Source organism: Oryzias latipes, chromosome 17 (assembly GCF_002234675.1).
Source record: "Oryzias latipes chromosome 17, ASM223467v1".
Classification (NCBI taxonomy): Eukaryota; Metazoa; Chordata; class Actinopteri; order Beloniformes; family Adrianichthyidae; genus Oryzias; species Oryzias latipes.
In genome coordinates this window covers 11,589,756-11,604,464 of record NC_019875.2, presented here as the reverse complement: position 1 = coordinate 11,604,464, position 14,709 = coordinate 11,589,756, and the positions used below count along the sequence as shown (strand labels likewise).

The following is a 14,709-nucleotide window of genomic DNA, read 5'->3' as shown; positions in this document are numbered from 1 at the left end:
CGAGTGTGTATGGGTGCTTGATTATGGCCCTGGGACAGACTGGCGACCTGTCCAGGGTGTCCCCTGCTTTGGTCCACAAGTGGCTGGAACAAAACGGGTTTAGAGAATGGATGGATGATTATAAAAATACATCACTAATTTTAGTTTAAACTTTTAATCTGACTGACAAAAATATTGAACTTTTACAAAAATACCAATTCTTGACATGTACTTGTATTGGTGGAGCAAACCAGTCGGCGTCAGAGATTTCCTATCTGGTGTATAAATGTCTATGGTGAGAACAGACAGGAGTGAAGAAGCTCGGACTCACCTGAGAGCAGACAGGTGGCTGCAGGCTGGGTTCAGCTAAGAGGATCAGAGTGCACCCATACGCACACAAACTAAGCTTAGCTGCAGTACAGAGGATCAGTTCAGAGATTGTGTTTCTGAAGGATGACGGGCAGAGGTAGTGATTTGACAACGAGGATCTCGGAAAACCTAGCTGACCCTTGAACCTGCAGCCATTCTGTGAGTTTATGCAATTTCATCTGATTTAGAACACATTCTGAAATAGTATTGGAATCAGGAACATGCCACAACCAGATGAACACCTACCAGCAGGCCCAAGTCAAGCTAATTGTTTAGCTTTTCAAGATTAACAGAAGTCATAAAAACATTTAACTTGTTCAAATCAGATGTGTGTTTGTGTGCCTGCCGTACTCTTTTGTTGCATTTGTTAAACCTGTGTTACACATCTGTTATACCACTGCTATACTTCTGTGTTGCTTCTGTTACATCTACTACATCTCTGTTAAACCTCTGCTATGCTGCATTAGTGCCATAGATATTCCTTTATTTTACTTTTGTTACATCTCTTACACCGTTGGGCTGTTATGCCACTGTTATGCCACTGATACTGATACCCTTGTTTAATTTCTTTTATATATAACATTTTTTCCATAATCTTACACGCCTGTTTCATCTCTATTACTCTTTTGTTACACATCTAATACACTTGTTACACTCGTTAGTACACAGATACACATCCATTTCATCTCTGTCATAGCTCTATTATACCTCTGTTACATGCATTGACTGTTTATAGAGAACTAGACGGAGCGACTGTGATGTCACCCTTAAAAATGGACCAACTTTCAGTTCCAACCAAATGAAGTTAATTCAGTCTTCATTGTTCCGCTGTAACCCGTCATCGTGTCAGAACCAGACATCTTCAGTAGGCTGTGATTCGGCCGTGTCGGTCTTAGTCAACCTTTCTATGGCGACCATTCATAGTCAGTAGTAAAGCATGTTAGAAGGCCACACCCCTTCCACTAAAAGCAGGAGAATCTGTCAGTCAAATGCTTAGAATGTTTAAAGCGAGGCCACCCACTTTTATTGAGTGATTGAACAGTTTATACCTTGAATTGCTGGCTACAGCAAAAATGTCATGGAAAAAAAATTAGGATTAGCAAGAACATTTTTTAAAGATGTAATGGGAATTCTGAAAAATAAGAAGACAGAGTAACAGTTGTGTATTACTCAGTAGGAGTCTATGGGATTTCGTTTTTTTAGGACCATAGGGTACTTCCTGTTTGGAACATCAGGAGGTAAGGAGTCACTCAGTCCAGATTTCTGTGTATAAAGTCAATGGTGAGATTTCTATAGCACCTCTGTTACATCTCCATAGCACTTATGTTACACTGTTGTTACGCCACTGATACACATCTATTTTTTTCTCTGTTACATCTCGATAACACCTCTGTTAAACCTCTGTTACCCTGCTGTTGCAACAACGATACACCTTTATTTTATCTCTATTAACCCACTGTTATGCTGCTGTAAAGCTTCTGCCCCTTTTCACCATGTCTCTGTCATGCCTCTGTTTGCCTGCATTGCATTTTCATAACATTTCTGTAGTAAGTTACAAAAATAGTAATAATATTGTAACATTGTTTTGTTGGATAAAATTAAGGAGACCTTGATTAATGACTACCATACTGACTTTAATTTCTGTCACGTCTTCTCACTGTTTATTTTGTTAATTTAACCCATCTACCTATGTTACTTTTTTCCCATCATATTTCATAAACAACAAAAAGAGGCATTAAGTATTAAGTTACATTTTTAATACTCAAGTAACATTTTAGAAATATCCTTGTGTTCCAAAGACTAATTTTACCTATACTCTTATTCAACTTACCGTAGTACTCAAGCATTTACGTAGGTTTTTCAACAGTTAATTTTTCCTTTAGTGAAATAACGATGATTAAACACCTGATAAAGATTAAAGATTGTTCATATTTGTGCAGGTGTCATGGATGCAGAAGGTCCATCTCCTCTACAGCGTTTCGGCGTAGCAAAGCGATCTATCACTTCCATCTTTGATCAGCTGCTGGACTTTGTCAAGGATGGATCTGCCTTCGTGGATGGTTAGAAATACACTCTCACACCTTTTCAGCTCCACTCTAGCAAGTATAAATCTCCAGACCTTAGTTGATTTAACATCTTAAGTTGTTGCTTTGAAACTATATAACTCCACAATTGCAAAGGGTAAAATGACACTCCTCTCACACCTGAAATAAAAATGAAAGAAGAGAACCTTTAAGTTTAGAATCTGACTTGATTTATTGTGGAATCAAGCCAAAAAACTGAGAGAAACCTTTCTTCACAGCCACAGAGATAGAAGATGTCTATCTATATATCACCTAAAAAAACTGAAATGGGTGTCGGCTAAAAAAGAAGATCCAGAACACAGAACAGCAGCGGAACCAAACATAAAAACTGAAATGCAGACAGAACCACAAAGATCTGCTGAAGACAAAAGAAAATTCACAGAACACAAGAAAAGAAAAAATGTAGACTTTTTGGGGAGTTTCAAATATTTATCAGAGTCAGAAACTGTCTGCATGGTAATGTCCTCTATATGTAGCTGCTGGAGGCTGAAGAGTTTGTATTAATGCTTCCTCAGCTTTAATATAAATCACATAATTTCATTTCAGATTAACAGCACACAGGCTAAATATTTAACAGAGACTCAGAAGAGTTGAGGTGGACATCAGGCTATTGTGTTTCACAAACATCATGATCTTTCACAAAAAAAGCCTGAAAAACATGAACACAAATCTTGAATTAACAACTTTTTAAGTGTTTTGTGGTCTCACAATTGTCTCTGGTTTTTATGGGATGTCAGCAGCCTTGCAAAAGGATGACATGGTGGCTGTAGAGGAGCAGAGCTTGGAGATGCAGAGCTGTGCCACCAAACTGTACACCATCAGAGATGTTCTCCTCCGGAGGCACATGAAGGTGGCTTTCTTTGGCAGGTAAGAGCCAGATTCAGAAAACGCCAGAACTATTCTTTACTCTGACTGCAAACGTAAAAGGTAGCAGAATGAATCCGGATGCGCTGTAGTTCTGAAGGTTTCCATGGTGATTTTCCAACAGCTGTTTGGATCCAGTCTTCTGATGGTGTGAAGCTGAAATTCCATCAGAGTTCGGGCTTATGGATGCCACTTTAAAATAATCAAATCGCCTGATTGAAGCAGCATTTGTTGAGAAAATTAATGATGAGTGTATTTTGTTGTGGCTCAGCACATTTGTGTTTCAGTTTGGATATTTTCAGGGTATAGCCCATGTGTGTCGGTCTGTGATAGATCAAGATTTGTTTCCATGTATGTCCAGCCTCACATTGTCCACAATTTGTGCCTGAGCATGGCTACTTTCCCACATACAGTAGGTGGCAGTATGTGCTCTTTACATTGGCTTACCATTCACCAATAAATGAAAGAAGGAGGGCTTATGAACACATGGAAAAAGGTGTTCAAGAGCAAAAAGTGTGTTTCATACAATGATCTGTCTTAATAACACAAGGTTGTTTGCAGACGGACCACAGCAAAAGAGAACTCTGGTACAGTTGGATTGTGCAGTTGCAGCTTTAGCTTTTAAACATAATCCAAAGATGTAAGGCAAGGCAAGGCAAGTTTATTTGTATAGCACAATTCGTACACAAAGTAATTCAAGGTGCTTCACAAAACAGAAAAATGCATTAAAATCACAATACATCATAGAAATAATCAACATAAAATTTACTTTAAAAGAAAAGAAGAAAAAAAAAGATTTAAAAAGAAAGGAAGGAAGGAAAAGTGCAGATAGGACCTTTCAGTCATATACACGGCTAAACAGAAATGTTTTAAGTCTAGATTTGAACATGAACACAGAAGAGGCCTGTCTTACGCCTTCAGGGAGGCTGTTCCAGATTTTAGCTGCAGAATATTGAAACGCTGATTCCCCTTGTTTAGTTCTGACTCTGGGAATCAACAGGAGGCCGGCCCCTGAGGTCCTCAGAGTACGAGATGGTTCATATGGCACTAACATGTCAGAGATGTACTTTGGTGTACGGCCATGGAGAGACTTGTACACAAGCAGAGCTGCTTTGAAGTCTATTCTTTGAGGTACAGGGAGCCAGTGCAGAGACCTGAGCACAGGACTAATGTGATCATACTTCCTGGTTCTGGTCAGGACTCGAGCAGCAGCATTCTGGATGTACTGAAGCTGTTTTACAGCTCGTTTGGACAGGCCGGTGAGCAGGCCGTTACAGTAGTCTAACCTACTGGAGACAAATGCATGGATAAGTATCTCCAGGTCTGGCTTTGACACTATGTTTTGGATTTTGGCAATGTTTTTCAGATGGTAAAATGCCGCTGATGTTACTGACTTGATATGGCTGTTAAAGTTCAGGTCAGAGTCCATGATTACCCCTAGATTTCTGACTTGATTTGAGGGTTTAAGAGACAGAGAATGAAGGTAGCTGCTGACAATTTCTCTTTGTTTCTGTGGGCCAAAAACAATAACTTCGGTCTTGTCTGAGTTTGTATTGACATCTTCCTGGTTTCTGTTGGAATTAGTCTCCAAACAGATTTTGGAACGCTGAGATTTAGTCTGTTGTAGTTCTTGTTTTTGTGCTCAAATGGTGAAAGTGCATGTATGTGCACTGAGTGCTGCTGCGGTGACCTCTCCTGTGGTATTGTGGGCTCAGATTCAGCAGCTGCTGGTGTTTAGCTGCAGATTACGACGAGCCAGCAGACGGGAACAAACTGCAGCTTCAGATAAACTTATCTGAGAATGTAGTGTAGCTGCAGCTTCGGAAACCGTTGATGCAAGGAACGCTCGGACTGTTTCCGTGGAAACCAGTGATGCAACGACAGTTACATGATACAGAGAGCTTTCCTGTGAAACTCAGAGAGGCATTGATACGTTTCTCTGCAGTCTGATAAACAAATATTTCTATTTTTACATCCCACCATCTTCAGAAAACCATCCGCTCTGAGGAGCATCCATGGTTTATTGTCATCAATGGGAGTCTTTCTTTTTAAGCTGCAAATTCCATCTTTGACAGCAGTTAAATACTGTAATTCAGCGCTAAACAGTCAGTACTGATGACCTCCTTCATGATACTGCAGAAAATTGTTCTTCCTCGGGTGAACAATTCTGATGCTCTTTTTGAATAAACTGTGGAAGGTTGGGGTGACTAAACTGAGGCTCAGACAAGGATGAGCGCTCCTCTTCAGGAGGAAACTTCAGCTCCTGAACATCTGCGGAAATCCTTTCATTATCGTCCGGACTTCACCTTTAAACCTTAATCCATCAGCGGACACCTGTCATGAGTCCTGCTCTTTTGGTTCCTCTGATTTCCTTCACAAAAACAACACACCTGAAATTGTGTTAAACACAAACACAAGGTTTTATCCACTGTTTCATTAAAATAAGCACAACAATATATAGTTATATACACAGGTTTTTGCGCTGCTGCATATCTGGGTCTTCCTGTGTCTTGAAAAAAGAGGGTTTTGTCAGGAAGGGCATTTGGTCTAAAAACCACCTGTGCTGATTCCCTGTAGCGACCCCTGATGGGATCTGCCGAAAGGTGAACAATAAAAAGATATTTAAGAAAGGTATCAGAGCAAGAATGGTTATTCAGACCAATAGAATGAAAAGCTGTTTATTTCTATATAGAAGTCTATGGAAAGGATTTTGGCTTCTTGGAACTGCTGTGTACTTCTCGGAACTCCAGCAGTGAGAGGTCTCTTAGTCCAGTTTTATTATACAGGTAATGGTTGTGCCTTAATTGTTGCCATAGTAACAGATGATTGAACTCTAGGAACTCGTGTTTCAATGGTTGCACACGAGTAAAAAAGTTGTTAAAAAATAATTGTCATCCGGCTCCCACATACTTTTTGTATGTCATTTTGCTATAGCTACTAGCTAAGCTATTTAAGTGATCTAATTTTTTAATTTTTTTTTATGATGATGACAACAATAATAGTGTTTTTGTGATCTCAGGACGAGTAATGGAAAGAGCACTGTGATTAATGCCATGCTCAGGGACCGCGTGCTACCCAGCGGAATCGGACACACCACCAACTGTTTCCTGAGTGTGGAGGGGACGGATGGAGATGAGGCCTACTTGACCTCTGAGGCGTCAGAAGAGAGGCGGAGCATCAGTGTATGGCAACCGCCATGCTTTTATCGCCTGTTCTCTGCTGAAATCTCACCTTCACTCCCTCCTCAGACTGTCAACCAGCTGGCTCATGCCCTTCACATGGACCCCACACTGGACTCCAGCTGCCTGGTGAAGGTGTTCTGGCCCAAAAGCCGATGTGCTCTGCTGAGAAATGACCTGGTGCTCATGGACAGGTGATTCCCCTTTCCTTCCCACCTGCACACAGCTAAACATGCATGAAGACCAGATGCATGAAGACCAGAGGCATGACAGCCACATCAGTGAGACAACACAGAGCAGACGTGTTCCGAAGGAGACAGCGGCCTCTCTGACAGAAGCATCACATCTCTGTTATGGCATATTTCTTCTACCAATTCTATTTCTGAATTCTGCAAATGAACTGTAGGAGGATTCAGGAATGTTTTTTTAAATTTTTTTTTATAACCAAGAATCAACTTGTCAAAATAATATAAAATAAAACAATGTATAAAAAAAATCAATAAAAGAAACTGGAGCCGGATCAATTCAGCAATCAACAACTGGGTTCTCTCAGTCTAAATCAATAGTGTCAAACTGTCCAATTTTACAATGCTATAACATGTTCACCCTCTCTGGTTAAATTGATTATTTTATGGAAATTCCCTGTAGTTTTTGTGAACCTCACATTTATTATTTATCTGACATCAAATGGCAGCACTAACTGATGCGTTGTCTTTTGATTGACAGGTAAAGTAATTAATTACCAAACTGCCTTACTGGGCATGTCCCAACAGAGACAAAGCCAGGGTTCTGTGATGTAATTTCCTGCCAATATGATGGCAATGGGTGAACAGAGAAATGAATAGGTTTGATTGACATCACAAATAATCCAGCGCCCCCTGGAGGGCAGAAACCACCATCTGTCAAGTTCCAGCCAGAAAATGTCAGATGGGATCTTGATTTTTTAAAATTATATATTTATGCAGCAAGTTATCTTTTACTGGGTGGTCTGGCTGGATACCTGACATGTGTCCCGTGTGACCTAAGCCTGTGGATTGTTTCTTGCTTCTTATGAGCAGTCCTGGGACAGACGTCACCCTGGAGCTGGACAGCTGGATCGATAAGTTCTGTTTGGATGCAGACGTCTTTGTTCTGGTGGGAAACGCAGAGTCAACGCTCATGAACACAGTAAGGAGACAACATAGTCTGTGTTTGTCTCTCGTGAAAACGCCTCAAAGTTCCCTTTCTGTCTGCAGGAGAAACTTTTCTTCCACAAAGTCAGTGAGAGGATCTCTAAACCAAACATCTTCATCCTGCACAACCGCTGGGACGCCTCAGTAACTGAGCCTGACTACATCCAGGAGGTTTGATTATCACATTGACAAACAGGAGGGTTTTGTTGTGAAGTAGACACAGGACAGGATGGGGTTGCTCCAAAAGCAAAATAAACATTCGACTAGAGAATTATTTCAAAATAATTTCTGTAACTAGACAAACGGAGGTGTGTGAAATTAGATAAACTGTGATAACAAAGTTGATGCCCTGCTGTCCAGGTGAGGAAACAGCACCTAGATCGGTGTGTCGGCTTCCTGGCTGAGGAGCTGGGGGTGGTTGGGCCAAACGAAGCTCCAGGGAGGATATTCTTCATCTCTGCCAAAGAGGTTCTTAGCTCCAGGATGCAGCGAGCACAGGGCATGCCCGAGACAGGTGAGACAGGTGAGGGTCAGTCTCATACCAAAACCATCTTCACATCAGTCAGACGTAACATCGAGGCAGAATGTAGTGGGGGTGGGGGGGGGGGGTCTGACTCTCAGATTGATCTGATTCCTGATTGATCAGCATTTAAGTGCAGATTAAAGGCTGGAAATTCTGGGGGGTTTGTGGATTTTGGTAGGCTCTGAAGGATGGAACCTTCTACCGTCTGCCTCTGATTCTTTGAACCAAAGTTCGGGCACCATGTATAGATTCTTCAGTAAAGGTCAGTTTTATCTGTAGAAGTATGACATGAATCTTGGCCAGATACAAAGTGAGCCAGGCTTGGAGTGGATTTAGCATGCCCCACTATGGGGTGCAGGTAGAAATTATGGGGGGACAAGTGTGCTGAGAGTTTGGGGTGTCCGAGGCCCTTAAATGCATAGAAAGCCCAGCTATCATCTTATCAGTTCATCTATCCATATATCTATCTTCTTCGTTGATCTATTTGATATGTCTTATAAGTTTTATGTGGAATTCTCTTCCTGACGCCATCCTCTGCATCTACTGGGCTTGGGACAGGCACAAGCAGGACACTGGTTTGTGCCTCTTTTGAGGCTGCATTTGTCTTGTATATCTTTTTGTGTCTGTCTATTTCCCCATTCGGCCGGCCATCCATCCTTACTTTCTTGTTTTGTTTTGTTTCTTTGCTATTTTGTGGGGGGGGGGTTTTGGTTTGTCTTTGGTTAAGACTTGACCTCTTACTTTAGTGGAAAGATATTTATGAAATCTTTTTGCAGTTCTGCTGAATGAAAGGTAAACTTGGTCTGTGTCTTTCTGCAGGGGGGGCTCTGGCAGAGGGTTTCCATGAGCGGCTAACAGAGTTCCAGAGGTTCGAGCGAACGTTTGAGGTACGGAAGCACACGTTTGGTTGAGAAGGTTCCCTTTGGACCAGCCAAAGACTGGCTCGATGTTTGGGCTAAAGTAAAGTCTTGGTCTCTGCAGGAGTTCATCTCCCATTCTGCGGTCCGGACCAAGTTTGAGCAGCATACTGTCCGAGCGTGCCAGATCACAGAAGCCATCAAGGCTGTGATGGACGCTATCAACATCGCATCAGCTGACAGAAAGTGAGCATCAGAACAATGCTGAGTTACTGTGTGCTTCTCTGAACCCTGACTTCTGACAGGATTTGCTGCCTGGAGGAGCGTGAGGAGCAGCGGGACCAGCTGGACTTTGTTCGAGGACAGATGAATCGCTTGACCAACGGCATCAAGGAGAGGATCCAGATCCTCAGCGATGAAGTCACTGCCAAGGTGTGCTAATCCTTCTAGGTAGAGACTAGAGTGGTTCAGCAAGAGAAACTGTAACCGTTTTAGCTTTAGACCACCAACATTGCTGGTGCTCATTGTTAAACCAAAAGATAATTCACAAAATAATTCTCAAGATTTTTATAACTTCAGCGTCTACTGACTTGAACCTGACTGTTGGAGAAGAGTAACCCAAGACCAGTTTAAAAAATGTGGGTACAAAAAAGTCTCTTCAGTGACGGTGGTCCCACCCATATGGATGGATTTTTCTTAGCAGTTGCAAGATCTTCCTTTCGTGGAGTCTGTCAGCAACAGTTCCTGATGCTCCCTTTGGTTTTTGATAGTGTTTCCATAGTAACAACATTCGTTCTGTGCTCAGGTGGCCTCGGCGCTGTCTGATCATATCCGCTTGCTTCCGGTGCTGGTGGAAGAGTTTAGAGCCGACTTCAAGCCAACTAAAGAGACTCTAGAGCTCTACAAGGCTGTAAGACACGTGCACACACACACTTGCAGCTTCAGGTGTGGGGGAGGAACCTTTGAACTCTAATAACCCAGCTTCATGAAAATTTCAGTCATGACTTCATTTTTTGAGATTTGTCTGAAGCTATGTTCACAACACGCAACATGCATCCAAGCGACAACTTCCAATGAAAGTATGTGTAAAGTTTATATATGTGCGTTTCAGGCATCTGCGTATAAAAGTCAAATTTTTAGCTACACACGTTTTTACAACCGTCTTTGGGCTCTACGTACAAAACATGTGACCATTGAACGCATGTTGCCAATTAAACCAGTACAAACTTTGACAAATCAGGGACTCGGATACGGCAGTCTCATTTGGAGCAGGAGGTGAAACTCACCAAACTCAGAGCATAGCTGGTTTATCTGGTGAACCCAGATTATTTGTTTTTCAAATAAAGATTAACCAAGGCCACTCTCCTGGCATGATAGTAATCTATATCCATATACTACATACACATCTGTATGTAGTATATACGATTAAAATATGAGATCAAAAGCCCAAGAGGTGATTTTTTTTTAGATTTACTGCCAGAAACTTTGAGAAAATCCTTGATATTTTTACAAATTAAAAATGTGTTATTTCCACTTGCGTCTGACTATAATTCAGTTTGGTGCTCCATCCTTCCATCACTCTGATTGTCCTTTGTGTGCTATTGTGACAAAGGACATGTGAAAGTGTTGTTTGGATCTGCTGAAATGCAGGTCTTCATGATGTACTGAATGTCTGCTGTGTACAGAAGCTGGTTCAGCACCTGCAGGACCAGCTGCTGGCCTCTTTGGCGCACCGCTGCTCTGCTGGAGTCCATCGAGACATCAAGGATGCTCAGAGACACATGACTGGTACTGCCTGCCCCTTTGACTTGCTTCAGTCCACCCCTTTTCCTGCACCTGACTCCACGTGTCTTCTGCCCTCAGACAGTGTGCGCCCCCTTCTGTCATCATCTGTTCAGGACCAGCTCTCTGTCCCCTATACCTCCTTTGAGCTGACCTATGACCTTGGTCTTGCCGCCCTCTGTGCTGACTTTCAGGAGAACATTGACTTCCAATTTTCTCTGGGGTGGACCGCCCTCGTGACCCGGTTCATAGGAGCTGCCAATGCCAGGCGTGCTCTGAGAGGCCTCGACAGCAAGTCCCAGGCAAGCTGACACAGCATCTGATTCACAGTCAGACCTTTATCTGAAGATACTGACCTCCTCCTCCTCTCTCCAGGAAGGGTCTGTCTTCAAAGATGAGATGATGGTTTCTGTAGCAAAACGGCTAGTGTCTGCCACCTCCAGAGCATCTATGACGGTGCTGGTAATTGGTGGAGTGGTAGGTCAAGCTTTGCTGGTCACAGTTTACTGTCAGATTTGATTCCTAAGACACGCCTCTTTTCTTTAAAACCTGGACACATTGACGAACCGAGCCAGTCAAAGATGATGAAAGACAAAGGGAAATAAATTAAATTTCCTACTAGATTCTTAGGGACCAATCTCTGATTTTTGCACTAAAAGAAGGAAAACATTCAAAACTTTGGACACATATTAAAGCTGATGCGCTATTGTTTAAAAAAGTAAATAAATAAATGAATAAACACCTATGAAACAGTATCATTAAGGCAGCTGCTTTAAAAACTGTTGTTTGGTGAGTGAACCTTGGAGTTTCCTCTATCCAAAAAATCAAATCTACACATCTTGATATAAACAGAGACAGGGCGGTTTGACTGATTCTAACTAATTGAAAAGGCTGTCATATTGTCTCAAAGTATGACACCACATGACAACATATGGTGATGTGTTGTGAGAAGACCATCAAGATCATAAGATCTCTGTGAAAACTGAAAGTTCACCTTATCTATAAAATGTAGATGTTTTTACTGATCTATAACCGGTTTTCTGTAGTACACTATGGTCAAAAATTGGTCAAAATGTTTTAGTATGACTTTAGTAAATTATGAAGGCTTGTTCCTTGATGGATTGTCGGACAATTATCATTGTCAGAAACCTGCAAAGTGATACTTACTGTGCTTCATCATAATGAATTTAAATATTGAATGTATTGTTTTAATTTTATATGACAACTGAAAAAATGTTGAGTTAAAATAAATGAGGTTTGATTTATCTGTCATGTTGCACTCCCTGCATAGGCTGCTTAATGCAGATAAAATGGATGCACATTTTGCTTGATGATATGCAGAACCTTCCACTGATCCATCTAACCAATCACAGTGAATTCCCCTATGTAGAATTACTGACAGTCATTTACTGGACCCCAACAACCTGAAATTTATTGACTGAAAGTTTGGTTGAATGTGAACATAGTAACATGTCATGTGACATGATATTGATTTTGAAATCATTAAGAAACTTTAAAAGTTTTGCTGCTGGTTTTCCAGAAATCCTGCCTTATCTTGCTGCTGATTACCTCGATCAGGTGTGCTTAGCCAATAAGGAGCTTCAATATTGAATGGAAAACATGTTGGACACCGGCCCTCGAGGCCTGGATTCTGACACCCCTGCTTTATTGTATGTTTGTGTGACTCAATAAAACATGTTTGACTCAGGTGTGTTCTGCTGCAGGTGTGGCGTTCTGTGGGCTGGCGTGTTATCGCCCTCTCCTTTTCCCTGTACGGCCTCCTGTACCTTTACGAGAGGCTCACCTGGACGGACGCCAGCAGGGAGCGCGCTCTGAAGCAGCAGTTTGTGCAGCACGCAGCTCACAGTTTGGGAGCTGTCATACCCGTCACAAGCTCCGCCTGCAGCCAGCAGGTGTACAAGTAAGCCCCGCCCTCCTTGGGGTCTGACTGAGCATGGACCGTCGCCATGACAGTTTGTTCTCCTTATAAGGGAGCTGACCTCAACGTTCATTCGTCTGAGTCAGAGAGTTAACCTGAATGAGGCCGAGCTGGAAGGAAGCATCCGGCAGCTGAGCTCCACCATCCAGAGGCTGGAGAGCATCCAGAGGAAGTCAAAAGCCTTCAGGTAAAAGCTCCGCCCACTGCGCTTGGCTCACACATCAGAATGTATTGATTAAAAGAAACAGATGAGTTTTCGTGTTTCTTGTGTCTGCAGGAACAGAGCGACAGAGTTAGAGGCTCAGCTGGACGCCTTTTCTGTCCAGTACCTGCAGACGGACTAGAGGAAGAACCAGAACCACTTTGTCCAGGTTCCACTTCCTGCTGGTCCACAGACTGGCTCATGGAGTGAAACCAAACCACTGCCAAAACAACAACATTCATCTGCCAGTTCCAAATTCAAACTGAACTGCCTCGTAGGACAGCTCTTTAAGAAAACAAACAAGCCTAACCATTTTGACCATAACGGACAATGACAATGATTTCTCCCCCCCAAAGGCCTGGATGTCACCAACACCTAGAAGTGCTCTGCCTTGTTAATTTCTAAAGATTTGCTCAAGCAAATTTACCTCATGAAAAAAATAGAAAAGTGGAAAATGCTGCACTGTTTCTAAAAAGAGAAAATGAAGGGACAGTAAAAGCTTACTGTATTTTCCGGACTATGAGTCGCCCTTTTTTTCATAGTTTGGCAAGGGGTGCGACTTATATTCCGCAGCGACTTATATTAGAAATAAATTAATATTAATACATTGTTAACCCTCCTGTTATGTTCATTTGTGAGGAACAGAGATGATGTTCCTGGGTCAATTTGATGTATGAAGTATGTTAAGTGTTAAGAGTATGTTAAGTGACTCAGAGAATCAGCAAACTTTTTTTTACAATAAGATATTGAAGGCTAAAAACACAATATTCTATTTTCCAATGGTTTCATAAATTCAGAAATGCAATAAAAATGACTACATTCTACAAATACAGGATGAAAACAGAGTATTAGTTTTTCAATGATGCTTCATGAAAGGAATAAATAAATAAGTTTGAGAAAGAATTACTGTGAAATTATGAGATAAACAGTCTGCTATGATTGTGTCATATGAGGTTGTGCAAGTTATTAGTTCTTGGTCTCAGATTCTGTCAAATAAATTTCCCGTCAAAATGCGACTTATAGTCCAAGTGCGACTTATCTGTGTTTTTTTCTACTTTATAATGCAACAAGACGTGTTCTGTTACTGTTTCTGTTCATGTTACTGTATTAGTTTGAGATTTTTGCACTTCAAACTGGACATTTATGGAGTTTCTGAACTAGGAATAAAATATTTAGGATTTTTTTTCTGATCACCGCATTAATCTGAGGATACAAAGAGTGTAGCATTATGGGTACTTTGATTAAAGCAGCATTTCAAGTTTTCTGTTAGCTGTGATCACTCCACTGAGGACTAGCAGGCTGAACCCTACCAAACGGCACAACAGCACAATTTACTGTTGGAAAAAATGTATCTGAGGAATCAAGATGTGAAAAAATGTAAAAACTACATACTGAATTCCTCCCGCTCTGCAGATACTATGTCCTAGAAAATGACATAGGTTTTTTGATTTTGGTTAAAAATGGCATAATAATTAAGATGTTAGCTCAGATGAGGAAAAGACATGGATCCAGTCGTCTACAAGTGGATCCATCAGAATGGATCAGGGGTCTTGTGGCTCGCTGAATGTACAGGTTAGACAAGTCTTGCCTGCCCCATGCTTTACAGCGCACGGCGTCTGGATCTCACTGCACCGCAAACGTGGACTGAAGCGCTCACTGCGCCCTCTTTCACGGCCGCGGGGTCCCCGCGGACCAGCACTGCTCTCAGTCTGCTTCGACCACCCATGTATATGTTCAACTTTACCTGAACTAAATCAAC

At 41.8% G+C, this 14,709-nt stretch overlaps 1 protein-coding gene across 6 annotated transcripts; it reads left to right on the top strand.

Annotated features, from left to right (window-relative positions):
* Nucleotides 1–361: 361 nt before the first annotated feature.
* Nucleotides 362–13,528, top strand: LOC101171942 (mitofusin-1). Of its 6 annotated transcripts, none has more exons than XM_011486261.3 (18): nucleotides 362–507; nucleotides 2,289–2,408; nucleotides 3,173–3,299; nucleotides 6,316–6,478; nucleotides 6,545–6,669; nucleotides 7,534–7,642; nucleotides 7,711–7,818; nucleotides 8,008–8,161; nucleotides 8,990–9,057; nucleotides 9,152–9,273; nucleotides 9,333–9,459; nucleotides 9,833–9,937; nucleotides 10,713–10,815; nucleotides 10,891–11,111; nucleotides 11,185–11,286; nucleotides 12,534–12,730; nucleotides 12,801–12,935; nucleotides 13,026–13,528. In XM_011486261.3, exons 2-18 carry the CDS (start codon nucleotides 2,294–2,296, stop codon nucleotides 13,090–13,092), a joined length of 2,148 nt encoding a protein of 715 aa, XP_011484563.1. In that variant the 5' UTR covers nucleotides 362–507; nucleotides 2,289–2,293; the 3' UTR covers nucleotides 13,093–13,528. The 6 variants fall into 6 exon arrangements, with proteins under 6 accessions (XP_011484563.1, XP_020566991.1, XP_020566990.1 ...); XM_020711332.2 differs by having other exon boundaries at nucleotides 3,170–3,299; XM_020711331.2 differs by having other exon boundaries at nucleotides 3,170–3,299; nucleotides 8,008–8,170.
* Nucleotides 13,529–14,709: the final 1,181 nt, after the last annotated feature.

What these genes read in the sequence shown, in the direction of transcription:
- LOC101171942 (XM_020711328.2), top strand. Translation starts at nt 2,294, where the DNA reads ATGGATGCAGAAGGTCCATCTCCTCTACAGCGTTTCGGCGTAGCAAAG. An exon ending in GCCCGAGACAGGTGAGACAG is followed by an intron (nt 8,171 to 8,989) that starts GTGAGGGTCAGT and finishes GTCTTTCTGCAG; the next exon opens with GGGGGGCTCTGGCAGAGGGT. An exon ending in AGGAAGTCAAAAGCCTTCAG is followed by an intron (nt 12,936 to 13,025) that starts GTAAAAGCTCCG and finishes TTGTGTCTGCAG; the next exon opens with GAACAGAGCGACAGAGTTAG.